This window comes from Corticium candelabrum, chromosome 16 (genome assembly GCF_963422355.1).
Source record: "Corticium candelabrum chromosome 16, ooCorCand1.1, whole genome shotgun sequence".
In the NCBI taxonomy this organism is placed as follows: domain Eukaryota; kingdom Metazoa; phylum Porifera; class Homoscleromorpha; order Homosclerophorida; family Plakinidae; genus Corticium; species Corticium candelabrum.
In genome coordinates, this window is record NC_085100.1 from 6,135,373 (window position 1) to 6,163,041 (window position 27,669).

The 27,669-nt window shown below is 39.5% G+C and overlaps 3 protein-coding genes across 3 annotated transcripts; 1 reads left to right on the forward strand and 2 right to left on the reverse strand.

The window, feature by feature from the left end:
- Nucleotides 1-1,852: 1,852 nt before the first annotated feature.
- LOC134192309 (exosome complex component RRP43-like) lies at nt 1,853-5,548 on the reverse strand. The gene is made up of 8 exons (XM_062661030.1): nt 5,524-5,548; nt 5,371-5,407; nt 5,241-5,304; nt 2,528-2,601; nt 2,320-2,471; nt 2,207-2,252; nt 2,041-2,137; nt 1,853-1,977 (listed from the first exon to the last, which is right to left on the reverse strand). The coding sequence occupies exons 1-8, from the start codon at nt 5,538-5,540 to the stop codon at nt 1,853-1,855; spliced, it is 612 nt and encodes a 203-aa protein (XP_062517014.1). The 5' UTR covers nt 5,541-5,548.
- A 10-nt stretch (nt 5,549-5,558) lies between these two features.
- On the forward strand, nt 5,559-19,976 carry LOC134192308 (2-oxoglutarate and iron-dependent oxygenase domain-containing protein 3-like). The gene is made up of 9 exons (XM_062661029.1): nt 5,559-5,589; nt 5,654-5,913; nt 10,852-10,927; nt 11,001-11,043; nt 16,800-16,924; nt 16,988-17,141; nt 17,194-17,267; nt 19,649-19,698; nt 19,758-19,976. Exons 1-9 carry the CDS (start codon nt 5,564-5,566, stop codon nt 19,892-19,894), a joined length of 945 nt encoding a protein of 314 aa, XP_062517013.1. The 5' UTR covers nt 5,559-5,563; the 3' UTR covers nt 19,895-19,976.
- LOC134192310 (endophilin-A3-like) lies at nt 19,900-26,893 on the reverse strand. The gene is made up of 5 exons (XM_062661031.1): nt 25,837-26,893; nt 25,707-25,773; nt 25,544-25,644; nt 22,009-22,112; nt 19,900-20,356 (listed from the first exon to the last, which is right to left on the reverse strand). The coding sequence occupies exons 1-5, from the start codon at nt 25,837-25,839 to the stop codon at nt 20,059-20,061; spliced, it is 573 nt and encodes a 190-aa protein (XP_062517015.1). The 5' UTR covers nt 25,840-26,893; the 3' UTR covers nt 19,900-20,058.
- Nucleotides 26,894-27,669: the final 776 nt, after the last annotated feature.

Consider the following 27,669-nt stretch of genomic DNA (forward strand, 5'->3'; position numbering starts at 1 on the left):
ATATATATATATATATATATATATATATATATATATATATATATATATATATATATATATATATATGGGGAACAGATTACCCGGGTGAGTACGTAAATGCACGTGACTTCCAAGTTCATGCTGCTGGGATATATTTCCGAACGGGATTCGAGTCAAATAGATGCCAAATTCGATACATCTGTTCCTCGCAACGGTAGCAACGTCTTTGAAGTAACGTGGCGTCCAACAGGACTGTCGAAATGGCTTCAACGGGATACTACCAATGGCAATAAAAAGGATACAGTCCATGATAAATTAGAACGGAATACTCATGCAACATATAAATTTGCATACATTGGGATGCTCGCAATTCTTGCTAATTTCACAGAACTGGATATAATTGAACGGGATATAACTCTGAGAATTCTGTCTGACTGCTAATTTTCAGAACAGATTAAAATGCATGTGAACTCATGCAACAACATAAATTTGCATACAACGATAAATTAATTAACTAACAGCTAATAATAATTGAAATTTACTAACCATTAGTAATATTAGTAGCTAATCTGCCTGTGCAGAGAACGGTTTGGTAAAAAACAGCAGACAAGATGGTTTCAAAATTTAAAGCAAGCTCCCCATATCGAAGAATCTAATGAGAGATCAAATATGAAAACTTGTTGATTATAAAACAGTGAAAATGGGAACTTTATAACAAAACAGCTAGTGCATATCGAGCACAAAAACCCACCCATGGACATTCACCCAAGTCTGTTGCTGCTGACCTTGCAATTTCAAACTTTTGTCCAGACATATCATACATGCAAGCTTGCTTAACTAGTAACTGAACATCCTTCGAGCTCATCTAATCCACCAAATCCATCTTATCACTCCCTGCATTATTTGTACTAACCAAAGTAGCCACCAACCTCTTGTCAATGAAATAAACGACCAGTCATAATCCTCGTCGGTCATCCATAATAGATTTTTTAACAATTTTTTAAAATGGAATGTTTATATCAAGTCAAAACCTAGATGTCCCAAAACTCCAATTATATAATAGTCTACTCACATTGCCACAACAACTACACCTTATTCAAGATGGACCATGTGGCGATAATAATGTTGAAATGTACGTGGGCATTGTTATTTTGCATGTATGCAGGTGCACGTTCATTTAGTAAAGTGATTTCCACTGGCATGGCTTACTAGTACGGCTCTTGGCAAAATCTACAAACTTGTGGAGAAAACTGATTGGTCTTGTCTACAACAGCAGAGACATTGATAGCACTTGATCACCATGACAGTCATTTAGCCAGTTTTCACACGAATTTCACAGAAATCAGTCACAAAAGAAGTAGAAAGATTCATTGACTGAATAATATTTTAACTTTTTTTTGTAAACCAAGCATGTCTGTTATTAATTAAGTAACCTTCTTAGTTGCACATCTCGGCCATGTTAAGTTCAAGGGAGATAGGATTTCCCTAACAACTTGCATGCAGTTGCCAACCAGCACACAATTAATGACATCAAGGTGCATCGAAACTGCTGATATAATATACAGACTTGAAAATTCGTTTTCAATTTTGATAAGTCAGTTTTATGCATCATGGTTGCCATTTCACTTTATATGCAGAGAGCAAAAAAAGGATAGTGAAACAACTTTATGAGGTGGTGTAAAACATGTAGGTAGAAAAGTTTGTATCTGCACGCACCCGGTCAAGTGAAAAATGTGCTTCAAGGTTCCACAACTAAATCATGCCACTTCTATTCAAAGGCAAATCAGAAACAAGTCATCTCATGTGAGACACGTTTCATAAGATAAGCTGTATAGAGCTACATACATGGTACATTGACTAACAAACATAACACTTACCCCTCAAACAAACCAAATGTGGTAGTTACAGGAAAACTATTCAATTGAAGCTGCACGTCTTTATTGCCTGTGACTTCACCCAGTCCTGTATACTCATTTACAATAGCATGTGGCAGCCTCACTATATATGGCAAAGTTCTATATCCAACCTGCGAAATAGACTCTTCCAACTAGGTTTACTTACAGTTGGCTATTGATGCAACCAAGGCAACAACACTTGCATCTGTCAAACTACCATCCTGGTCCAAACACGCAAAGTCACAGTAAAGAACCCATGCCAACTACAACAAGAAAGGACAATGTAGATGTGGTCTTAATTAATAGAGTAAAATTGTGCGACAATTAGCAACCTTTCCAACTTCAATACAGAGATCGTGTAGATTCAAAATCGATGACCTACACAATAGAAGACAACCTTTTCACAGTCACCAATACATATATTGACACTTTCTGCAAGTATAACCTTGTAATAAGATCACTAAGAAATTTACTAATTACTTGAGCCTCTTCAGATGGGGGCCCAGAACGTGACTGGGGTGATGCTACTGATGACAATTCAAAGTTTGGTATTACATAACCTTCATCATTGTTTTCCCCTCCAGGCAACGTAAATTCCTAACAGAGATGGTGTTGACAGAGTTATCAATTCAGACTACTACAGATTCACTGACTGCCTTAATTCCGCAAAGAACTGTTGTGTTGCCAATTTTCACAAGAGCAGAGCCATCAGCTGTGGTTACTGACCCTGTGCAAATTAAATCATGTTATATAATAATAATATAATTCACTAGCAAGAAAGAAAGTGAAGTTCCAAATATACCAATTGCTATAAACTGAAACTGGGTTGCTTCTAATAGATTAGTGCAGTGATAATAAGAAATGGATTTTACTTAATTGTCATACACCTCACACTCAATTACTAGTACACGATTTAGAAAAATTGTCAAGTATGAGCTAAACATATAACTCAGTACCTTGAGTAACACAACAAATCTATGTTTAAAGAGACATTTAGGATATGTGCGCTAATATACATTTGCAGCAAAGAAGCAATGGCAGCATTGATGGAATTGACTCACAACAACAATTCAGATTCATAAACCAAACTGCAGTCATCAAATTCATCATATGTCTTACAAAATGACTGCTATACTGCACATTTACTTGTAGCAAACTTATACTGAAGCTACAATCTACTATTGGCCTTCACCGTTCTCGCCAGAATGTTAATCAGGCAAGGCAAACTGCCAGCAAGAACGGCACTTATTCCAAAATTAGACAACCTGTCCCTAGTCTTGGAATCTATTAAATGTATCTTTTCAAATGTATCTTTCGAATGTATCTTTCTCACCCTGGCTTCATTCTTACACTCCCTGTACTTCATTAACATCTAGTCACTGTACTTTCAGCAAAAATATTTCTGCTGTCCCTGAGACCCCACAATTACCTTGATATGGTTGGAAATAGCATAAAATATCCAAGTCAAAGTTCTTGGCCAAGTTCTTGAAGCAAGAAATTGTCCGATGTCTTGCAATTTCCAGCCTTGTCAACCTGTGGTAACGAAAATGAGGGACTTCACCTGCATAAATGAGGGAGAATGCGGGAGACCGTTTAAGGCAACGCCTATTTTATTAATATCAACTAAATTAAAAATCTTCCATGTAAACAGAAGGGGAGATTGCCACGTGCAAGCTGAATGGGACACGGGTGAGGCACACGTGATTTACTAGCCTCGCATCTCATCACCCTTTGTGCTTATTACAGTGTACGGGATACTGGATTGGTAACTGTAGTAATGTCCATAATTTCTAATTTCTATGCCCTGGCTTGAAAGCAATACCAGAATATTGAGGACGACAAACATGTGGGAGATTTGGGGTCAAATGTGGACAAGCGGGAAGAGTCCTAAATACGGGAGTCTCCTGTGGGATGTGGGAGAGTTGACAACTCTGAGCTACAGCTTGCTCATTATATTTGCCCTAACTCTCCTATTTTGGGCATAATTTGCTTAACTGTACTCCCAAATTGTAATATGTACCTTTTTCACAGCAGCAGTGTACTTACAGTAAACACTTTGACAATATTTTACAAGTTTCAAAATGGAGACTCTTATGCAAACAAGATCTTACAAGAAATTGGGTCATGGGGGCTGCCATTTTGTTACAAAAATGTGTGATATTTTGTAATGTAGGTATACTGCTACCGTGACAAAGAGAAATACTACCATTTGGGAATATATTTAAGCAAATTATACCCAAACAGTAGAATATGTTAGAGCAATAATGAAGAAAAATATCTCAAGAAATTGCAAAAAATTGGACAATTTCTTGCTTCAAGAACTTGGCCAAGAAGTTTGACTTGCATGACCAGCCACTTACATTTATTAGGTTATCTAATCCCCCCCCCAACAATACTTAAACAGAGGGTAAGACTTATGAATATTACAAAATTTGCCTGGTGTGCATGAGCAAGGTCAGACCGGGCAATGCTCCAGGCACAGTGCCCGGCCACTCATATAGCCTAGCTGGAGACTGCACTGTTTGCACATAGTAAAGTAATATACATATAAACCTCACAGCCTTGTGCATTGTAGACTTTGTACACTTCGGTCAATCTTTCAACATTGCTTAAAATCAATGCTGCTGAACTCCATTAAGTGAAGTCTCTTTCCTCAACCGTGTCTGTTGCCTTACTCACAAAAGAAATCTTTCTTGTGACATGCTTATCAATATTAAATAACTGTGCGTCATTGAAATTCCAATGCATATGTTCAATGTCAAAGATCTCATAATATAATTCTTTTACTTTCAATAGATGTCACTGTAGCCAAGAAGACACCAAGAATTATACTCAACAAAACAACAACAACAACAACAGTAATTATAATCCTTATTACAGGTAGTGTACTTGTACTATAGAGCCACAATAAGATGTACAGAAAAGAGAATAAAAGACATGGTACAAGTATAAGACTAACCTAGCTACTACACAGCATAACGATCGACTCCTTAACCAACTTCTAAAAATGCAGCAATTTTCCAGTGTCAGTTTCTACTTTCCTTCACAGACAACTAAACGTTTTAGGAATGCCATGTATAAATTACGTACATACTACACGAACCCCATTTACCTATACCTACCATAACATTGGTATGTTCTGCAAGTTTAAATTTTTGTGATTTCCCACCTGCAGCTATTATGCGATTTTAATTTTTGTGATAAAAATCGCAAATCTCAAAACTAAAAATACCGCAAAACATTCCAATCCCATGCGGTGTATAACTATTAACTAGGCACTAATGTGAATACCGCCACAATCTCAGGGTTATCTCAGTCCCTAACGAAACCGCAAGTATAGCTAGGAACTGTGCTACAGTAGCTGACCAACGTTCACAGAAACACTCCTTGTCTCCATTAACCTACGCCCGTCTGGACGAACACCTTGACTCTAATAACAAAAGCCAGAGTGACTTTACCTTTCATATCAGTTGGTACAAAAATTTAGAAGCCTTACAACATATCTCCGTAGATATTCAGCTGGTTGTATTCTACTAAAATGTAAAACAATAAAACATAAAAACGGACGTCATCGTTTCAAAATGTACATGATACGAACAACTACAAACACAAGCAGAAGCAAAGTGTTAGTAATGAAGAAAACACAAACTTGAAATCTTTTGCCATTGGCTTAAATTGATATCAACGGAATGAAGACTTCGAAGGCAAGCCAGCGGTATGGCGTAGAAACGCATGTAATCTGTTACTTTGGGTAAGAGCTAATGCCTTGTCTTCAACAGACGGACTGCGAAGTCGACGTCACAGCAAGGCGAATCTTCAAAACCAGCATCGACATCGACTTCCGCTTCCGCTGATCCCCAGACCTCTTTGTTCAGTTTTCGAAGAATTTTTATGAGAATTGTTTTCATTGCCGTTACTATGTATATTGTTCGTAACAAATTCGGCAACCAATTGACAACTCTCGTTGCTGTCGACACAGAGACAGAAAAAGCGACGTTTGACGTCATCTGTTCTGACGACTATGAAACAAGATTTAGAGGTTAGTTATACACATGGAATCGAAGTCAATTACTAATAGTTGTATGTATCCGGGAGTTACATGTAATGCTGAGGTCTGCATGTGGCCATGGATGAGCCATATGATTCTAGCAGTATATGCAAGCATAGTTTATATAGGTGCACAAAGCTGTGTCATCACTTATTTCGGTGGATTACCATCATGTATGTATACGTATATGTACTAGAGTCCCGGATCTAATCTCGGACATTTCCTAATCTCCGTCATTCATTCTCTGCCAAATAGCTGCAGCCAGACCTAGCTGCTACCCTAGCATCATAGTCCTACTGGATAGCAGCTAGGTAGAGTGGGTCACGTCAACATCCGTCGTAACGTTGCTGCTGTAGAACTTGAAAACTGATTGCACCTATTCTCGGTCACAGAGTATCACATCTCGGCCAGTGCTTGCCATCTTGTTTCTACAACTCCATTTGAGACGCAAGTCATCTCTGTCGATAGGCTCATTTTATGACATTCTTTTACCAAATTGTTGGTTTATCTTGTCAACCTCTACTCTCACAGACAACGAAGAAGACAGATGACTCACAGGACATAACCTTGGTCACCTGATCTCAAGTGATTTCTCTCTTGAGACGCAGATCTGAGGCATTCTTTTTGGCTAGTGTTATAGTCATTACCGCTGGCTACTATACCTACGGGGTGATGTTAGTGCTCATTGTACTGTTGCTACAGCAGAACGTGAAATCTGAGAGGCAAATACTCGGACATCCAGGATCACATCTCGGTCAGTTGCTTTCATTGCGTTTCTACGAGACAAATTGAGACGTTAGTCATGTCTGTTGAAAGGTTCGCTTTGGATGTTTATGCCACTGAATAGCCAGTTTTGTCTTTTCAGTTTGTACTGTTGCAGGGCGGTGAGAAAGGGGATGGCGTACGTGACATAATGTCGGTCGCGATTTCACTTGATTTTGAGAAAGATGGGTTCCTGAGTAGGTTGTATTGTGTGATTTTTAGTCTACTGTTGTTCTAAAGCTATATTGTCACGAATGTGCCTGTCTAACTTACTATTTTCATCACTTCAAACATGGTATCTAATGCAACGTGATGACTCTGAATTTTCACATTTTGTTTGCAGTTAACCAGAGAGTATGCCTACCTGTTTCTACATTCTTGACTGGCAAATATAATTATTCTTTATCTTGGATGGGATGATTGATGATTTTATGAAGCAGAATTGCACACAAACTGCTTATTACATTTATTGTTAGGAGAGTTATGCTGAGATCTTATGAAAATGGTGACATGTTTGCCAAAGAGAAATCGATCTTTCTCGTGACACAGTTCTGAGTCTCATGAGACAGTTGTGAAGTTGTGTGAGAGAGTGAGAATTAGTTCAGTGGAGATATCCTTCTGTATAGTGCATGTTGTTGGTAATAACTGATGTAACTATGATCTTACCATCAACGAGATCGTAGTACGTACACAGTTTACAAGTATGCAGAGTCCTGGCATACTGAAAAGGCATCTTGTGATATTTAACTTGTGCCAGAATGGATTCAATGTATAACTGCATGATGATCAATCTCTCTCACAAAATTTTGCTAATTAGCACTAAACCAGTTGTACTAAATAATAGTTATCTTTTAGTATAGCTCTACAAATTCACTACAAAACATTTTCAATCAACCGTAGTCGACTGTGATCGTATGTACAATGCTCAGTAAAAGTAAGACCACTTACCTGAAAGCTGTAGAACCCAAGAAATGCGCTTCTACTGTGACTGAGATTATGCCCATAGGTCGATCACCTTTCTCACCACCCTACAACAGAAAAACTGAAGAGACGATACCGGCTATTCAGTTGCATAAACGTTCAAAGCGAACCTTTCAACAGACATGACTACCGTGTCAATTCATCTTTGCGACTGACCGAGATATAATCCCAGATGTCCGAGTATTTGTCTCTCAGATTTCACGTTCTGCCGTAGCAACAGTACAATGAGTACTAACATCACCCCGTAGGTATAGTAGCCAGCGGTGATGACTATAACATTAGCCAAAAAGAACATGTCAGATCAGAGAAAATCACTCAAGATCAGGTGACCGAGGCCATGTTTCCACTAGCTGCACCTTAAACTAGTTTAGCTTAAATGCGTTTAAAACTAAACCAGTTCAAGAAAGCAACTGTTTCCACTAGGAACTTGCACATCCGGGATGTGCTAAACAAACCGTCTAGGAACGCATTAATTTGAAGTATTGGGCTGGTTTGTCACCGAGTCAGGGCAACTGTTGGTTGTTACTGACTCAGCATCTGCTAGTAGGAATTTGCATGAGGATGACCAAGGACACCGTCTTCTCTCTCTCCGTAGCTGCTGATTTCTTTCCCTTAGCTAACGACCCTTACATATTCTAGGGCAATCCTATCCCGAAAAAGTAGTCAATATCATCAAAACAGCGTTGTCAGAAGCCATCTAAAGAAACGTGCTACTGTCACGTGACAGTTAAACCTAAACCAGAAAGCGGTTTAGGTTTAACATATAACTGGTTTAGTGCAGGTGGAAACAGGTCAATTCTTAATTAAACCAGTTTAGCTTAAACCACTTGGTAAACCGGTTTAGGCACTAGTGGAAACGCGCCCCGAGATTATGTCCCGTGAGTCATCCGTCTTCTTCGTTGTCTGCGAGAGTAGAGGTTAACAAGACAACCAACAATTTGGTGAAAGGAAGTCATATAATGAGCCTATCGACAGAGATGACTTACGTCTCAAACGGAGTTGTAGAAACGAGATGGCAAGCACTGACCGAGATATGATACTCTGTGACCGAGAATAGGTGCGATCAGTTTTCAAGTTCTACAGCAGCAACGTTACAACGGATGCTGACGTGACCCGGTCTACCTAGTTGCTATCCAGTAGGGCTATGACACTAGCATAGCAGCTAGGTCTGGCTGCAGCTATTTGACAGAGAACGAGTGACCGAGATTAGATTCTGGACTCTAGCTAGTTAAATGGACAACATTGTTGGGGCAAGCCGAGAACATGCAGACACACGAAACACAGTGATTGGCCAAAAGGGTTTGTATATAGAAGAAACTCGAGTTTAGATGTAGATAAATGCTGTTACACAAACCGATTCATACACCTTCACAATGTAACACAGAATGCAAACCACTTTGTGTTAACCTAAATTGACGTGATTGTTCACACTGTACATACAGTACTCTAGCAAAGAAATTTACCTGTAAATTTGGCGACTTTAGATCAAGCTACTAGTATGTCATAGTGACAGCTGGACTTGGAGGCGTCTTTGGAAAACATGCACCTGTAGCTAAGCTAGTGTAGCGCTAACATAATTTCTTTGTAACAGCCTTAAAGCAACGTGTTGTCACATTTATTTTTAGTTGCATTTTTGGTTGAAGTCAGTTGTCAAGTCATCTCTAGGAGCTGGAGCCTGTTTTCACATTCTCTTAAAAGTCTCATAGGAATGGCGCGCAGCAACCTGGAGAGCCATACAGCTATTACACACTACACCTGCATTGCAACATCACAAACCATCATTGTGATTGGCTCAAAATCAACATCATTTCGTACCATCACACACATCTCAACACAGTACAGTACTGTGCACATACGAAGGATCTCGCTAAGGGTTGCCCCAATAATGTATATGTAATTTATATGTGTGTATTCTGGGGTTTTCGATATCAGCTGAGGTTCCTCTGTTGTCGGAGGCACTTTTGACTTAGAGGTGCACGCGCATGGTCAGACATACACACTTCATCGCTTTGAAAAGAGTGCACTTTTTCAAACACTCAGTAACCGTGGGGACTAAGAGCGTGTCACAGTGACATCTGGACTAACTATGATTAGGCTAACTATGATTAGGCCAACATTAGTGCAACCGCATTCACACGGCTAGTAAGTCACGTGGGCACGTGAGTGTAATTAGCCTCGACAGTATTTTTGTCATATCCGGCAAGAATTTGCGTGAATTGTCTTGATGAAGCCATTGCTTTAGGTTTTGAAGAGGGAAACATTCAGTTTGCTTTCTCTGGCAGCTCCTTCAGGGACGGCAGGAAGTTGTCATATGTACAGGCACGCACGTAGTATACATATCTGCATGTGCTTTTGTGTAGGTCGCCATGTTGTTGCTGTGTTTGTACTTTTAAACATACAAACACCACATCAGAAACATCGGCAGCATGCTCTTCTTCTACACTACCTCACATGCCAGAGTCACATGCAACCACTAACACCACTAATGCTGTTGTAATACTCTTTACGGTGTTAGAATGGCATTACACTAATCATGATTAGGACCAGTGTGAACACGCTCTTAGACGCTCTGAATTGAAAATTGAAAACTGACTTAAGTCTCTCCATAGCCTGAATTGGAAGGATCATGACATTGCAGTATGAGGTTGCATTAGGTCGTGTCTAGTAGCTAAATTTTAGGCTTCTTAGAGATAGTTCTTGGAATTTTGTCTGTCTAAAATCTCAAACTGAAGTTGCTACAGTGCAATTTTTGGTAAAATTCAACAAGCACCCCTGCACTTGAGCCAGATTGGGGTTCTTTATGCCATGCTGCTGCTATGTGACTAGAACAGATGCTACTTACGGGAACAAGATGTTTGTTGTCCTGCACATGACCAGGAAGTACACATCTTGTTCGCATTTACCCTTGTCATGTCTGCCTCTGAGTAAGCAAGCCCATCCAGTTCAGTGAGCACCAAAAATTTGCATTGTTTAGAGCTTACACTGCTGCCGTTGCTTTAATAGCCAGCTTTGCAGTAGTTTCATCCTATCACATGACATACTATTGGCAAGTAGACTCGCCATGCATGTACGAACATTAATTAGTGACTATTGTAATGTGCTTATTGGACATCCAATGGCATTGAAATGTTATGTTATAATATTGACAATAGTGTGGTTATATTGACATATTGATTGAATTTGAAGGATGTAATCCTGTTCACTGTAAAAGAGTAGTAATGGATGGACTTTTTACAATGGAGGAAATTGAACAGTTAAAACGGTTGTCTTCTCAACATGAAACAGTATAGAAATGGTTTGTGACATTACAAATTGGTGTATTATGTTCACTGCAGCATAGCAGACAAAGGGATGGCTCTTGGTGGCTCAACTGGAGGGGTGAGTATGTGGCTAAAATTGGTTTCAAATGCATGTAATAGAAGGAAAATTATGGTACATTTGATTTTATCAAAGCATAACTTAATTAAATCAATCCACTTGTTGTACCATACTGTCAGGCATAAAAGCCGTGCTTATTCTGTATAAGCCGAATTGGAATTCAGTATAATAGTATTTAAGACAGGCTTATAGTCAAGACAGGCTTATATGCTATTTGAACAAGCTAGATTTGCTAATGGTATAGACATGACAACCATATACCACTTGAAAAAGCAAGATTCAATTAGAGATATCATATATAAACTGAATGCAATATAACCATGGGAACATTTAGCACTGAGCACCTTTGCTCTGCTTGGCGAGTTATGCAACACTTTCTTTATTACAGAAAATTTCACTCTTTGCACATTAATAGAACACCCTAGCTGTGATTTCTGTGAGAGTGAGAAGAATCATAGACTATAAATACGTCAAATAGACAGAGAAGCTAATAGTTTATTTGATACGGCATTTTGTACTTTTCAATTCAAAAGTCGTTCTGACCCCCTACCTCCCTTTGAAATACCTTACGTTTAGAAAATAAGTGTGAACTTATGAGATGTGTGGGTTTCTTTATTAACCACTCTAACTAGTAGAACACAACACTACTCAAAAGACCAACTCTCAAAGAGTGTCCGGTCAAAAGCCTCACCGGCTTCTGCACATGTCCCGAATACCTAATTTATATATCAAGCTATTTACATGTAAATGTATTACACTACAATACCGTAATGCCTCCCCGAACAACACAAACAGTTTGCATGCTGTCTCACTTTATGTATCGACCCATTCTCCATAGTGTCTTGGAGATTTTCCTTTGTTTGATCTCCCACTTCTTCATAAGGTTGTTAAGCACGCTGGTTACTTGAATCCCCAGACTGAGAACTGTCACTAGAATTACAACTGTCATAGTTTGCTTGTTTGATCTGCTTGGTCTGTCACGGAGCTGATTTAATTAAATGAGCTTTCCTTGTTGTTCCATTTGTTGTCGAATTTGACTGTATAGTGTCTGTCACCAAGCACCTTGATTACTGTTCCAGCTCTCCAGAATCTCCTGTCTTTACTCTCTGGTTGACGCACAAGGACTAAGTCATTCATTCAAAATGGAATGCGATAGTGTGACGTACAATCGTGTGTGTCGTCTGTCCTGTGACATCTTAACTCTGTCAAGCAACTCTTTGTCTTTCTATTCTCACTCTGGTTTGGCAAAAGCAAATCCAGTGAGCCCGAAGATTTTTACCAATAAGCAATTTTGTCGGAGATTCCTTCTGTTGTCTGGTGTATCATGTTTCTGTAGACTGCAAGAAAATCATCAGCTACCTTTTGTAAAGTTGAGTTCTCGTCTTCTAGGCCCTTCTGGACTGCTCTTTTGAAGGATTGAATAAAGCATTCCACCAGTCCGTTACTGCTTGGATGATATGGTGAAGTCAGGTATGTAATATGCCATGTTGGTAGCAAAGTTGTCAAATTCGTTAGTAGCAACTTGAGGTCCGTTGTCGCTTACCGTTGTCGCTTGTTGCCCTGGGCATACTGAAACAAGCGAACATTTGCCGAAGACCATATATGACGTGTTCCGTTGTAGTAGCTAACTTTGGCTGTCCTAAACAATTCCATGACTGCTCATTTACAAGAGACACGTCTGCTCCGGTATCGATATGAAAATCAAGAGGTTTACCAGCAATGTTTGCCTCTACAAGGATCTTACTGCCTTTCATATACACATTATCCATTTTACATATCTCCTTACAAGTAGAATCTATGCAAGGTTCAGAAAGTCGGATTCATCACGTTCGGGATTGTAACAATCAGCTGTGGCAACACTTGCTTGCCTGTGACTCTTTCTGAAACTTTTATCATGCTTCAGTTTTGATCTTGACAAGCATGAACACTTAGGTTGTTTAGATTGACAGCCATCTTCAACATGACCAGGCCGATGGCAATTTTGAGCAAATCAATGAGTCATAATGTCCTTTCAAGGGGCAGTTAGACTTATAGTGACGAACGTTCCCACAAATAAAACATGCCCCAACTCTCTTGTTAAACAACATGAATTTAAACAACATGAATTTCCTCTGACGGCAGTACCATACTGTTATGAGTAGCTGTCACACTAACTGTCACGCCTTCCAGAGTACGTGCTAACGCCAACACTTGATCTAAAGACTGGCTTAGAGGGTTGGTTTGTTTGTAAAGTTTCTGTAACATGTCATCACTGTGTAATCACGCAACAAATATATCTCTAATACGACTGTTGTATTCTCCCGGATCAAACAGCACTTCACGGCAATTTGCTTTACCACGTCAAAAATAGGCTTATACCATCTCACCTTGCTGTTGTCAATGTAATCAAACCCTCTTTGCTATAGTGTTGTATTTTTGCCAGATGAACTTTTTGGTATGTTCTACAAGTTGTTTGGTGGTAAAATCTTTAACTCGTAAATGGTAGAATGGCATTTTCAAGGCGAAGTCATAGGTCTTCACTGAGACATTTGATATACATCTTACATTCCACATCCTCTGTAATTATATGATCATTTCTGGCTAGATGAACTTAGAAGTGAATGAATTCAACACCCAGCTGTTAAATCGTCTAAGAGAATCTTCTTCCTCTATTTCTTTAAACTGACCAATGGACTTGCAAAGCCTGTCAAACGCATACGTGGTACTCCAGCAATGGTTTGCATGCTTTAGCCATCACCCTGTTTGCAGCGCCCAACTGTGGATTCCTTTATTAACGACTCTAACTAGTAGAACACAACATTACTCAAAAGAGCGGCTCTCAAAGAGTGCCCAGTCAAAAGCCTTGCCGGCTTCTGCACATGTTTCGGATACCTAATACATATACATCAAGCTATTACATGTAAATGTATTACACTACAATACCATAATAAGATGCTCTCTAAATTCTGATTGCAGTGACTTTGCAGAAATGATGATGATGACGACGACAAGAGCTAGCAAAGCTGACATTGGAAGCCAGTCGTCCTCAGATTGCAGTGATACCATAATAGACCTTTTATGTGGGCGTGTCACTAACGACATCATTGCATCTTATAGGAACATTAGGGTGCTACTTTGATGTTTTGTCATTTGTTAACCGTGTGAGCCTATAGCGAAAGCAACAATTTTTCTTTTCAAACTTTTACCAGCGTGTATAGGGATGCATTGAATAAGGTAAGGCCTCATTAGGACCCAGCTTTTGTGTGTTTCCGTCTTTTGCAGAGATGAACAACCTCTTTCTGATCTCTGTTGCGTCAGTTTGAGTGATGATGTAACAGTTAGCAGCGTTCTAGCCAGGATTTTTGGAAGGCGTAGCGGTATGTGCGTGGCATGCACATGAGCATGGCATGTGCGTGTTGTCTGTAAATTTCTGAAAGAAAAATTTCCTCTGGTTTGGGGGGGTAGTTTAGGATGCCTTTTGTAGACCTTTCGCTTTTGCTTTACAGTGTACTGACTGAAAATCAGCCTCTACAAATCACACTGAGGCACTGGCAAACTTATAGTAGGGTATGGATTACATTCTTAACTAAGTGTTTCTCATTACTATTACTAGGCAACAAATTCAATTACAATATTATAGGCTACTAAGGTATGCAATTAGAGACTCATGATTGACAAGTCTCCACCTTCTCCCTCATTATCACTGTATAAACATTCCACAGGTACTGTAGTAGTGACATGTATGAACAGAGACACTATCTATACCTAACCAGTAGGTTGGAGGCGTAGTGGGTATGTGGAAGGCGTAGTGGACCTGTACACCTTAGCATGCCTGGCTAGAACCCTGTTTAAACTTGGCAGATGTGAACTGTGGGTACAAACTTGCATACGTAGTACGATATGTGTTTTGTGTGTGTTGGACTTGAGTATTATTACTACACCATAAATATGAAGTCGAACAGCAAGTGGCAGTGTATTGTCTCCTGGAGCATGTGACAGTAGACCACAGTGATAATGAGAGCCAGTATATTGACATATACAAACAATAATAGATATCATTAACATTATTGTAGTGTATTAAGAAAAGTCTAATTCTAAATAGACTGCTTAGTAAGTTGCTGTCTGATATGCCACCAGTAAACATGGCATAACCAGATGGAGATGTCGCAACCAATGCTTGCATAGTGTGGTGGTGTTTAGAGCTCGAGAAAACAGATGACTGCAAACACTTATCTGAAGAACGTTCTGTTAATTAATATTTTCATTGCCCGTCGACTACGACAAAAGTTCATCAGCCACTGGGGTCTGGGTGGAACTTCGGGTGACACACCACAGTTGGCGTCGCAGTCGAGGCTCCTGTGAGTACCTGGCCAGGCTCCAGGAGATTGCTTAGCACGTCCCATAGCTCCTGCGTAGTGCACAGGAACCTAGCTATCTGGCTGGGGGCATGACTGTCTAACGGCAGCTCCTTATCCATCCATTTCCATTGCATCAATGCTGCAGGTCATACTGGAGAAATCTCTCAAAACAATTGTGGCAGACTTCAACAGAGAGTGGCAACCACCAGTCAATGTCATTCAAATAGTGATAAAGTAAGTTAATTCATGTGATAAAATATTGTGAACAAGAGAAAGGTCTTTCATCTCTAAGCCCAGAGAAGGCAAACCATAGTTTGATAACACTCATTCAAAGGCGAAAGAGAGTGTTGTTTCGTCGATTGGCTGTCTGCAAATGTTTTATGCCTCTTTGACCAGTATATGTAAGTGAACTGGCAGCATTTTCTAACAACCTTGAAAAGTCTTTAAAATTATTATAGCTGCAGAATCCTGTTGCAAAACGTCTTTTCATCATTATCCTGAATTGCCTCAACTCTCCAATTCCCTGCCATCCTTATTTGCCGTTCAAGTAACTTGATGCAGTTCTGTTTTTTCTTCACTTCCTGCTGCAGCTCCCGACATGATGCACAGTCACAACTCAATCATGCATTCCCTTTCTACCTCTCAGTATTAGTGCCAGACTTGTTTAAAAACGTCCTCTTGCGTCAGTCATTCGCTAAACGATGCACATTCTAGGAAGTATTCAGGAGGTACAAACCAAACCATTTGGTAGGTGCGTACCACACAGAACACATATCATTGATATCATACTACGTACACAAGTTTGTACCCGCAGTTCACGTCTGTCAAGTCTCAATGTTACATCAACATACAAAATGATGCGGCAGTGTCACTACAGATAACAAAAAAAGTCGTTCATCCCTGCAAAAACACACAAGAGCCTAGCGTTACTGATTCAATACATCGCTATACATGTACATGCTAGTAAAAGACTCATGGGGTTACAAACGCCAAGACATCAAAGGAGCACCCAAATTTTCTCGTGAGACGCAATGACGTTGTTAGTGCCACGCCCAACCCACAGAAAGTCTATTGTGAAGAAGCTTCCACAGCATTCTGCACACTACATGGCAAGTTGTTTGAGAACTTAGACTCATTGAACTGTGTTGGCAAAACTCTATTACGCTTAAACGAGAGGATGTACCCAGCATTGCCTCAGAAACACAGATCATATGTATGTATGTAAAGATGTAGTGTAACAAAGGTGACAGGATTGGTACAAAGTTAGTAGAGGTAGGGTGTGTTAGTATTGTTTGGTAACTTACGAATAGTTGTTCAACAGTAATGCTTCCCTTGCTCTAAATAATGTCCCTAGGCCTCGATCATGTGGCATATAGCAATTCTTGAAATTGAATAGTAGTGCAATCTTGTTTGTTGTAGCCAACAGTCCTAGATTTGCACTCTGGTGCTGTCAGTAAAGGTGGCAAGTTCATCAATGTATACAAAGTCGCAGAGCTGCAGGGTATGTCACCCGTGTTTACAGATGAAGACTACAGTTTGTACAAGTAACGTTGACACCGAACTCTATTGAGGTACTAAAATTTGCATCAGGATTTTTACTGCTATAGGTCAGTGAAGGATGTCATTAAACATCTCATTGTCTCAGAATTTGATGTTGATCCATCCCACCTGTACCTTACCAAACCAACATTTTTCTCTCGCATCACAGCACTTCCAGCTAAGACCATCCATGATGAATACTGGCATCCACATGTTGACAAGGTAAAACTTTATTTTCAACGTTTCTTTGTGTTGCTTATTTCTTGATTTGCAGGTGACTTACGGATCATTCTCCTATACATCTCTATTATATCTAAGTGACTATCAGAAAGACTTTCAAGGTGGAAGGTAAACCTAGTTGAGTTTATTCAGTCTTTCTTGGCCATTGTATAGTATGTCATTATGGATATTGTTGATTCATTGAATGTCATATTAATTGTACTGTGTACTCAGTTTGAGCAACTTTGAAGCTGATGCCATTCTGTTGCTCTCATTGTAGCACAAGTTTATGCTGGACTGCTAGCAATTGATGACCACAACCAGCTGCTGCTATATGCTAAAATGAACATCGTATACCCAAATAAGATACATGCATCGTCCACCTTGCAATAGATTTGCTGCTTGGATCAGTTTAAATGTGCACCATATTTCAGTCATCTTGTGAGCAGCAGCCATGGACATTGCATGTTGATTAGAAAAAAACCCTTTATTCACACTCTGTATCTCGGTACACTTTACACTTGGTCTTTCTGTCATTATAGAATGGTGTTTTCTAGACAGGCTCGTTGTTTACAGACCTTGAACGATGCTAGAGGTGCCAATGTCAAGTCTCAATCTTGGCTCAATACTATAAATTGATAGATCATTTTGTGTTAGAGCCCATTCTTTGAATTCCTGTGAAAGTTAGGATATTACTCAATTAACGTTTTATAACAATTACACAGCTCTTATTTCTGCAGTCTTAAATTACTGCAATTTGAGAATTTAGACAAAAGTTTTAATTACTGAAAATTAAATTTCTGCATTCCAACCAGGAAGACAGTTACTGGTACACAAGACAGCTACTGGTACACATGTGTATGTGTTGGAACAGTGACTGCCTGGGACTCCGAGGATAGGCCCAAATATTTATGAATTTTATTTGTACACTCTGTGATTTCTTTGCAGAATTCTCAGAAATATCATGATTGCAGAAAGAACCGGTTATTATGGTAATCGCTCCATTTTATGTAATTGGTTTAGGAAGTATTGTTATATGAAAGTATCATGGTAGCACAGGGTTGCATGGAGAAGACCTTTGCTGTCAGATAGATGGAACGGGTACCATGACATTTAGTACTGTTATGGCAACGGCTGCTCATCTAGACTTATACAGTAAAAGGCACAGCACTTGGCATATTACTAGCATTATTCTTATGTTGTGGTAAGAGCATAGTGAACTGTGTAGTTTTAATAAAGTACAGTGGGATGCCAAACATCTTGGTACAGTAGGGTATACAAACACTATTCTCAAGAGTTTTGTATTCTTTAAGTTACGCACAAGTCTCATAGCAAGCGCAATTGCTGGAAAGTATTCTTAAGTAAGTTAGATCACTCACACATTCCTTGAAGCTTAATATGACTGCTCTAAGATTTATTCTCAGCTTATGGAGACATCATGGCAAAAAAACTTGTCACTGAAGAGTAATCAGAGATTGTCAGCCATGTTGAAGACGGATGATAATGTCAACTGCAGCCAGTAAGCTTAATTGACCATTGTCCACTTCTTGGCAAACATACTGAACAAACAAAGAAACTGGATCATTGGCAAATAAGACGTCAGAAACCTCATCATCTTCGAGGATAGCCAAGAAAAGCAAATCTTCTTGCCAGGTCAGAAATGTAGCCAATTGCTTCAATGGTCATTTAGCCAGATAACAACCAGAAAAGGATTGAAAGAATTGGGATAAAGAGAATGAGTAGCGCAAAGATTTTTGTTAGCAACATCAACAAAGGAATTAAGGAAGCACAGTGGGCCCATGCACTCAGAGTAATGACTACGGAGTGAGGAAATAGCCCTTACTGATGAAATCAGGGTGGCTGCCCATGTTCCGGTGGGAACTGTCCAACAAAGCACATCATAGGTGATTTGGGGAGCAATCTGACATGGTGTGAGGCCTTTGTTTTCACTGAAACCAAAGTATTAAACAGAAAAATATGTTGGTACTCTCAATAAGCATTTTCTTCCTCTGGGGTAAGAACACAAGAAAAGCAACAGTTCTGCGGGATGAAAATGCAGACCCACTATGCAAGTGTGGAAAGAGCGTCAACGGAGTAGTGTGATTAGTTCAGCCAGCTCAGAGTCCTGACCTCAATCTTATAGAAAACCATTGGGCAGTGAAAGAACTTCAACAGAAGCCTGAGCCATCCAACAAGAAGAACTTGAAAGAGAAGCAATTGGATTTGAGTGCCAATACTACCACTGGAACTATTCAAAATTTAGTGGCCTCCATGAAACGAAGGATTGCTGCTGTATCAAAGCAATGAGGTGTTCTTCTAAGTATTAGAATAGCATATTGGATATGGGTACATTTATATTCATAGTTGATTTTATGTACAGGGTGTAAGAATAAAATCTTCTAGGAACAATAAGTGACACTTACCATAAATTTTGGCAACCCACTGTAGCCAGTCTGGGTAGAGAACATGCAATAGCTGAGCTTTGTAACTAACCCTGTATTTATTTTAAGGTTCGTATTTCTTGATTCAGACAACAACAAAACTGTGGAGCCAAGATCTGGTAACTGCTAGTTAATTTATACAGTCTTAAGGACTTAATTATTGTAGCTGATGTCATAGGGCGATTATCATTCTTCACATCAGGATCAGAAAATACTCACTTTGTTGAAAGAGTAAGAAGTGGTACAAGATTTGCTCTAACTGTTGCATTTACGTGTGACAAGAAGCATGCAATAGATGATCCACAACCACGCTAGAAGTGTGCTATCAAACCCAACTAAGAGCTTTAGGAACAGAATCAAATGAAATACATGACCAACTACAAGTTTTCACAAAGAAGCTGTGTCAGCAGTTTACTATATGAAGAAATCCGCTTCAGCAATTTTACCGTTAAGTGCTGTTGACACTAGGTGTTCCCTGTTCAAGAAAGATCCACAAGTATTTCCACATAATTGGATGGGAAACAGCCAGAGCGACCATCAATGTCTCCCTCAAGCCAGTTCTCATCGAGGCGACTGGTTAAACTGATTATCTGGCCTTCCTCAAATCCCAACTCCCCTTCATTTTCAGGCTCAAAGTCATACAGTGCTCGTGCAGATGGTCCACTAATGCCTGAGTCATCATCATCGCCTTGTAGCACCTCATCATCAGAGTCTTCAGAGTATACCTTCTTGACTGTGGTGCGTTTAGCCCTAGGTTTTGTAGAAGCAGTTGAGACCCTGAAATAACAGAATATTAATTAGTCTAATAGACTAATTCACTATGACACAATTTAACTAGTCTAATTAACTTGTACCACAGTAGCCCACAGTATATATATATATATATATATATATATATATATATATATATATATATATATATATAATGTGCTTCAACTGTCATCATTTATGTTTAACAGAAATATTAAGCAAACCTATAGTATAAACATTAATTCATGAAGAACATATCTTTATGGTTAGCAACACCAACAAATGCATCAGTCTTATAAAGTATTAAATTTGTTAATTACGGAGAAGCAGTTTCATACTCCGTAGTATAAAACACTCTCTTGTAGCCAGGAACTGCATAATACTGCAGTATAAGCTTCTTGTGTTTGATGCATTGTTATAGTATTAGGGTCTAGTTTCATTGCAAAACAAGTCTGTAGTACTGAGTATAACCAGCCATGTTTACTGGTTGCTAGAATTCCACAGACCTCTTGGAAACTATGACACAGTACAGTATCTTCCATATTGTGTTTATAAGCCATGTCCACACTAGACACATGGAATCAGAGAACATTCACATCCCATAGTCAAAACATCTACATTTAATCCACTTTTGAGAGGATCTAGATTGTGTTGTGATGAGGCCAATTTGCCTCAGAAGATGGCTCATTACAGTCAGACAGCGCTATTCCGACACCCGATAATCCAACACCTTCACTTTCTAACAAAGTACACATGAAACCAATTTACATGGGTCACTGTGTATTTGTTACCGATAATCCGACAGTGGCATTACTCCGGCAGAAGCCCAGGGGACAAACGTCAGAATAAAGTTGTCTGACTGCAACATGAATCCAGAATCGTTAAATTGTACTAATTAGGGAATGGACTTGGTTACTGCTCGCTTGTGCATACTTGCTTGTACCATTCGGCTCAGTATTGAGTAACGAGTATCACCTCTTCTCTGTTGTAGCACAAAATGAAAAGATGTTTTCTTCTTGTATGTGTCACTCAAACCAGTATCTACTTTAACGTGTCATCAGCAACAAATGTATGCCCCAGTAGAGGAATGACTCCCCCATTTCAGGACAACCTGCCAAAGAGCACAAGCGTGAATGTGATTCATGAAACATCTGAGAAGCTTATGAACACCTAACAAAGTGTGAAGTAGTTCATCATGTTCTCTGAACACAACCAAAGACTATGCATGCATTGAGCTGTTTTGGATACAGTTACAGAGCTACAATTATCATACTATGTTATTGTTTGGGACCACTACTACACGTAGTAGCCCTCCTGAATTGTTATAGTAAAAACTTCCCTTCACATGAGTTTTCAAAGCACCATCAAGCATTATCATCAGTGATCAGTCATCACTGAATACATATTTTACTGCATTTTATCTCATGTACAATACATGTCTTCAATTGCTCATAAACACAATAGTACGAGGTAGTCTGGAATCTGATCTAGTGAGTGAATGATGAGAGGCATGCTTCAGAAAGCATAAGTATGGCAATAAGCAGCATTAAGTTAATTAAACAATACAGTCAGTGTTTTGCAATGGAGTGAATATTAAATCTTATTTCTAAATTTAGTGAGCTAATGTAACTGTGCTACTTTCCACATTTAGTTAGTAGATCAACTGCAATTAAATTCACCTTTCCTCCAAATCAGTCTGGAGCTCTGCCAACTTTTCCACACACTCTCGGTGATACTCATGCATAGCTGTGACAAATGCCAGCAACTGACCAACCTGCTCTACCTAAAACAGAATACTATTCATTAGACCACAATATTACCTTTCACCTACCTGTTATTACCAGTTTCCTAAGCTACAATTCAAGTGGTAATTATTGTATTGTGACATTATTTCTAGTGTACTTATGTCTCACTTTCAGTTATAAAGCTCAATTATCTTTCTGGAATCAATAAACTTGCATTTATATTGCATTAAAACCCACCATTAATTCTAAAAAAGGTTACATTATGTAGCACCATTCCACAATGATCCAAGCATTGATTATAATTACCGACATGTGAAACGCTAGTATAGTAGTGCAGGCCTGTCACATGATGACTAGACAACTAGCTCCGCCTACTGAATAATTAACGAATACAGCCAAAACGTGCTTGAATAGCTTCGAACCAGTGCAAACTTAGCAAAAGTTTAGTTCAGGTACATTCAGACACATTCTCAGTTTTGAATAGTACGTAGTTCCAGTTTAGTATGCGTTTCTGCCATTCATTCATTCATAACATTCAAGCTGCATAGTTATGGCATGTGGAGGGTTTGCACTGCAGTGCTTCTTCATTTTGTTGGTAACAATTTTACAGCTCTGACACAGCCAACCAAGCAACTATGTTTCAGTATCAAGCAACTAAACTTGGTCTGACATACATCAAATCAGCAGTACAGCTAAGTTCACAGATTATAACGTTTATAAATTTGTGGTTCCTACAAAAGCTGTACTAATTTAACTACTAACTGGTGTTACATGTTCAGATTCATCTGAGAGAGCGCTAGCACTCTTTAAGTAGCGATGGCACCGGTAGTTAATATTAATCATATTTCACTATGGGATAGCATAGCTCTGAAATGCTCTCATAAAATGCCACAATTTTTATATCCTATTGCGTGGCTACGCAGGGGCCATGATCTTGGACTATCCCTTTGGCGCTAGCATGTTCAGACGACGTTGGGCTGACGTTTTTAATGTGAAATTTGCCACACCATTTGCCACGCCTTTCTCTGCGTGTGACAGAGTTGCTTGCATGTGCCGACTTGCCAGTTTCGTGGGATCTTTGCCGTTCTCGAAGCCGCTCACAGGATCCGCGCTTCTTCACTCATTCCATACGACTTGAAACACTTGACGATTTAGCCAATTCACGAAACTTGAGTGACTTGCACCAGCTGCAGTTTCAAGTTTGGATCTTCACTTCGCTCATGGGATTTCGTGTCGCTCACTCATTCACTTTCCCGTTGTTTGTCTGTTACTTGAAACGCCCATCAATTTACTCGCGGGATCTGTCAATGCTGATCGACTTGTTAACAGTTGGATTTTCCCTGTTCTCAGCATGGGCCCGCAAACAGGATCTCTGCGTCCCTCACAAGATCTTTGCAGCACGTGCGTGTCATAGAGACCGTTCTTTCTAACTGGTAGAAGAGAAAGTACGAGTCCTGCTTGCGTGGGACTGGAGCAAACACACGATGACCATATCATAATCAAATTAGCTTGTGATATGGAAGTCGAAATGGGGAGGGGCTGGCTGCACGAGACTATCACATTGCCTGGTACTAATGAAACTTTACTTCTGTATAGATCTAGAGTAGAAGCATTAACGTAGCAGTTTAATGAAGAGTGATGTACTCTAATGTATGACTTAATTACACACACACACACACACACACACACACACACACACACACACACACACACACACACACACACACACACACACACACACACACACACACACACCTGATTTTACAATTCAATTGACAAACCAACATATCCCATTTTGTATACTAAATTAATCTTTGTTATGGCAACTATTGACATCTTATGACACAAAAACTGCTGTCCACCAACATATTTACAAACTAGAAGCCATCTACGATGCAATCGCACAACAATGGGCCAACCATAAACCCACATTGTATGTGAGTCACATGGTGATTATAACTCTGTCCTCAAAAATGCCCTACTTGGAATATGATATCAATTATCTTCTAGAGGGGCCATTTATAGATCTGCTAATGTCTTCGTCGACTCAAGTAACGACAATTTGGAGTTGCAGGAGTTGTCCTCTGTCACTCTGATGATGTTACCGACTGCCTTGAGATAACAATGATGATAACGACCAGAGCGTTTTAATTAAGGCACTGACTCGAGTGCTCATTTTCAAACTTGACTGAGATTTTGGCAGATCTTCCTATTCTAAAGAACTTTATATTGACAAGAATACAAAAAATATTTATGTAATAAATAAAAAACAAAGTAGGGATGGCTGCATACATTAAGCTAGTGCTTGAGGAAACTTTCGCAGACAAGTACTCATACTTTACATCTGAAACCATCTCCCACAATTAAATCCCTACTTCACTCCTATCCAAGCAGCCACCTTGAAAGTAAACACAAGTAAAGTAGGGATTGAACTGTGATGTAAATTATGAGTACTTGTCTGTGAAAGTTCTACGAAAGTTTCAAACCCTATTTCAAGCACTAGCTTAAAATACGCAGCCATCCCTACTTTGTTTTTTTATTTATTACATAGATATTTTGTATTCTTCTTCCTTGTCCTTTTTATAGAAACATTGTTACAACTCATAGTATATTTGAGAATTGCTTAAACTGTATACGCTGCTACTCTAGTACTATATACACAACTAAGTTTCATTAGTACCAGGCAATGCAAACAGTGCACAAGCTAATTTGATTATGATATGGTAATTGGTGTGTGTTAGTCCCACACAAGCATGCAGGCCTCGTATCCGCACTTTCTCTTCTACGTAGAAAGAATGGTCTCTGTCACAAGCACGTGCACGTTTTCTGCGAAAACCTTGTGAGGGACCTGTAGATCCTGTTTGCAGTCCCACGCAGAGAACGGGGAAAATCCAACAAAACTGTCGACAAGTCAATCAGCACTCAGATCTCACAAGTAAAATCGACGGGAGTTTCAAGTCACAGGCAAAAAAGGCAAAGCAAAGATCCTGTGAGCGAAACGAAGATACAGTGAAGGAAGCAAAGACCATGTCTCTGTGTCCAGGCACGAGCACACAGACAACAGCGAAAATGATCCCACTAAAACTGGCAAGTCAATCGGCACTCAGGCTTCATGAGTAGGCTAAATCGGCGAGTGTTTCAAGTAACTAAACAAACACGTACAGAATGAATGGAGAAGCGAAGATCCTGTGAGCGTTCAAGAATGGCGAAGATCCCACGAAACAAGTAAGCAACCATATGTCACATGCAGAGAAAGATGTGGCAAACGGCGAGTCAAATTTCACAGAAAAAACCCTCCACAACATCGTCTGAACGTGCTAGTGCCAAAGCGATAGTCAAGATCATGGCTCCTGTGTAGCCACGCAAGATAATATAAAAATTGTGGTATTTTATGGAAACATGTCAGAGTTTTGCCATCCCAAAGTGAAATTGGAATTACTATTAACTACAGGCAACCATTTCCACTCACATCATTTTCCAGCAAGTTGATCATGCCATTCTCTGACAACTCTCTTGATTCCTCAAACTTTTCTTCAGCAATCCTTAGTTCATCCTCAGTGATGTTTTTTCCTAAAGCAATAAATGATAGTCAGATACACTAACACAGATGACTAATTAACTGTGCCTCTAACCAGATGCCTGTTTTCTTTTCTTGCAGTCATAATCCAGACGGCGGCCACTCAGTTTCTTACGATGTTGCTAAAAACATGATAATTTCAGCTAGACTGTAAGAATCACCATAGGTTTACTTCCTCAACCTACCATAACTTCTTTTATGTCCTTTGTAAGCAGTTGGTGCAGTGGATCAAGAAATTCTGATCTAACAGAGATATCCTACAAACAAAATTGCACTTTTTAATGCAACCAATGACGGCAATGAGTGCTAGCCATTCCTCAAGCCTCAAGAAGTACGACAATCTGTTCTACAAGCACCTATAAGTTAAATTAAACTACACTACCATGATAGAAATTTTATTTTTGAAAATCATATACGGCATTTATTGACAACAGTTCACACTAACTGACAACCCCTTCACTGCTGTGGCATTCTTTCATCTGTACTTAAGCCAGAATAATTTTATAGGTAAGCGACGTGTTCTCTATTTTCCTAGTCACGTAACAACGATTGCATAGCATATAATTTCTGTCAAAGTAACGTACGGGAACTCAGAGAACAGACTTTGCTTTTCTTCTTTTGTCCAGCCTTAATCTCCTCTGCTCCATAGTTGCATACAGGAGCTAAATCAGAAGTCACACCACTTTCTTGCAAGAAATTTCAACAGAGTCAATCCCTGGAGAAGGAACCCATGATTCAGGATTTAGCACAGGTTGCCGAACTGCATTTGTCTGGCATTGTCGTTATGCTGATTTGTCTCCCATTCGGCTGTAATTCCATATGACGGTAGCTGACATAAGTATATGTACTATGCTAGCCAACCACTGTGGGCGCAAACAGTAAATCTACATGAAGGAGTCCCAGTCATTACAACTAGTAAAGCGTGAATCTCCGTTGAGCGTCGCTTCAAATGAAAGCTACGAAGCAACACTCATTGGGAATAGTTCCTACAGTACCTGGAGGAGAGTTCAATTTTCTATTTACTGTAGAGTTGTACTATTCCTACCCAAAATGGATTTTCCTCACTCGTAACTGCACTCTAGCTACTATAGAAGATTTGGTCAGACTTCTAATTACATATTGTATCAATTTACGTACATTAGCTATGGTATCAGTAGTTGGCGACGCGTGCTGGCAAGGAAGTCCTGTACGTAACGTGCGCACTACTCTACATTTGTGCATACTATGTATAATACATACGGCAGCAAGATTGGATGCTCATAGATTTTCAGGTAGCGCTACTTGAAATACAACGTTCCTGTTGTTTCTGATCAACAATTGACATCTTTCTGGCCAGATGTTCTCTCATGTCGAACAGCGCGTAGTGATTGGCTGCCCGGCCATTGTCCCTCGTTGCCGCATGCGACACAAAGAAAAATAATGCGTCATGATTGGTCACTCGCTTGCATACCATACATTCCTGAAGCGTGACACCCATATATGGTCATTTTTTGGCATACATAGTCAGCCAGCCAGCCACAGAGATTTGTGCATATAGAACCACATTAGTATCCCGCTCCTCGCAAGTCACGTGACTTCTTCGAAATCCCGTCCCTTTGACTCGTAGCTTTCAAATATGGCTAATATCTAGTAAATCTAACACAATCTTAGCAGTCATCCATTTTTCGACATTTTCACAAGTGTACAAAATCATATGCTTTTCGTAGCCGCTAGCCCCGTTGCGAAAGCGTACGATGAAATGTTGCTAGCTTGCAACAGTACAAATTTCACATATTTAATAAACAACATCGTGAACGAGCCTCTACCAGTAACCCAACAAACACGCAGTTGCTCTTTTCTCACTTTCAGCATTGAACTGTGTTAACACCCTGATTTTCTTGGTTCTTTCCAACTTATCAACAGCGCATTCAAATACTTCTTTTCCTCCACACTGCCAGATTTCTAGAGCGTTTGTTCTTTCTTATCTAACAGAGTTTGATGGCCAAAACATTCAGAGTTTGCAAACACGAACGTGTTCA

Coding starts and splice junctions, on each gene's coding strand:
- LOC134192310 (XM_062661031.1), bottom strand. Junction 25,645..25,706: donor GAAAAGAAAACAGGCATCTG/GTTAGAGGCACA, acceptor TTATTGCTTTAG/GAAAAAACATCACTGAGGAT. Junction 20,357..22,008: donor CAGACTGATTTGGAGGAAAG/GTGAATTTAATT, acceptor CTGTTATTTCAG/GGTCTCAACTGCTTCTACAA.
- LOC134192308 (XM_062661029.1), top strand. CDS start 5,564: ATGAAGACTTCGAAGGCAAGCCAGCG. Junction 10,928..11,000: donor GAAATTGAACAGTTAAAACG/GTTGTCTTCTCA, acceptor TGTTCACTGCAG/CATAGCAGACAAAGGGATGG. Junction 16,925..16,987: donor GAAGACTACAGTTTGTACAA/GTAACGTTGACA, acceptor TTACTGCTATAG/GTCAGTGAAGGATGTCATTA.
- LOC134192309 (XM_062661030.1), bottom strand. Junction 2,472..2,527: donor TTCTTTGCGGAATTAAGGCA/GTCAGTGAATCT, acceptor CATCTCTGTTAG/GAATTTACGTTGCCTGGAGG. Junction 2,138..2,206: donor TCTGTATTGAAGTTGGAAAG/GTTGCTAATTGT, acceptor TTCTTGTTGTAG/TTGGCATGGGTTCTTTACTG.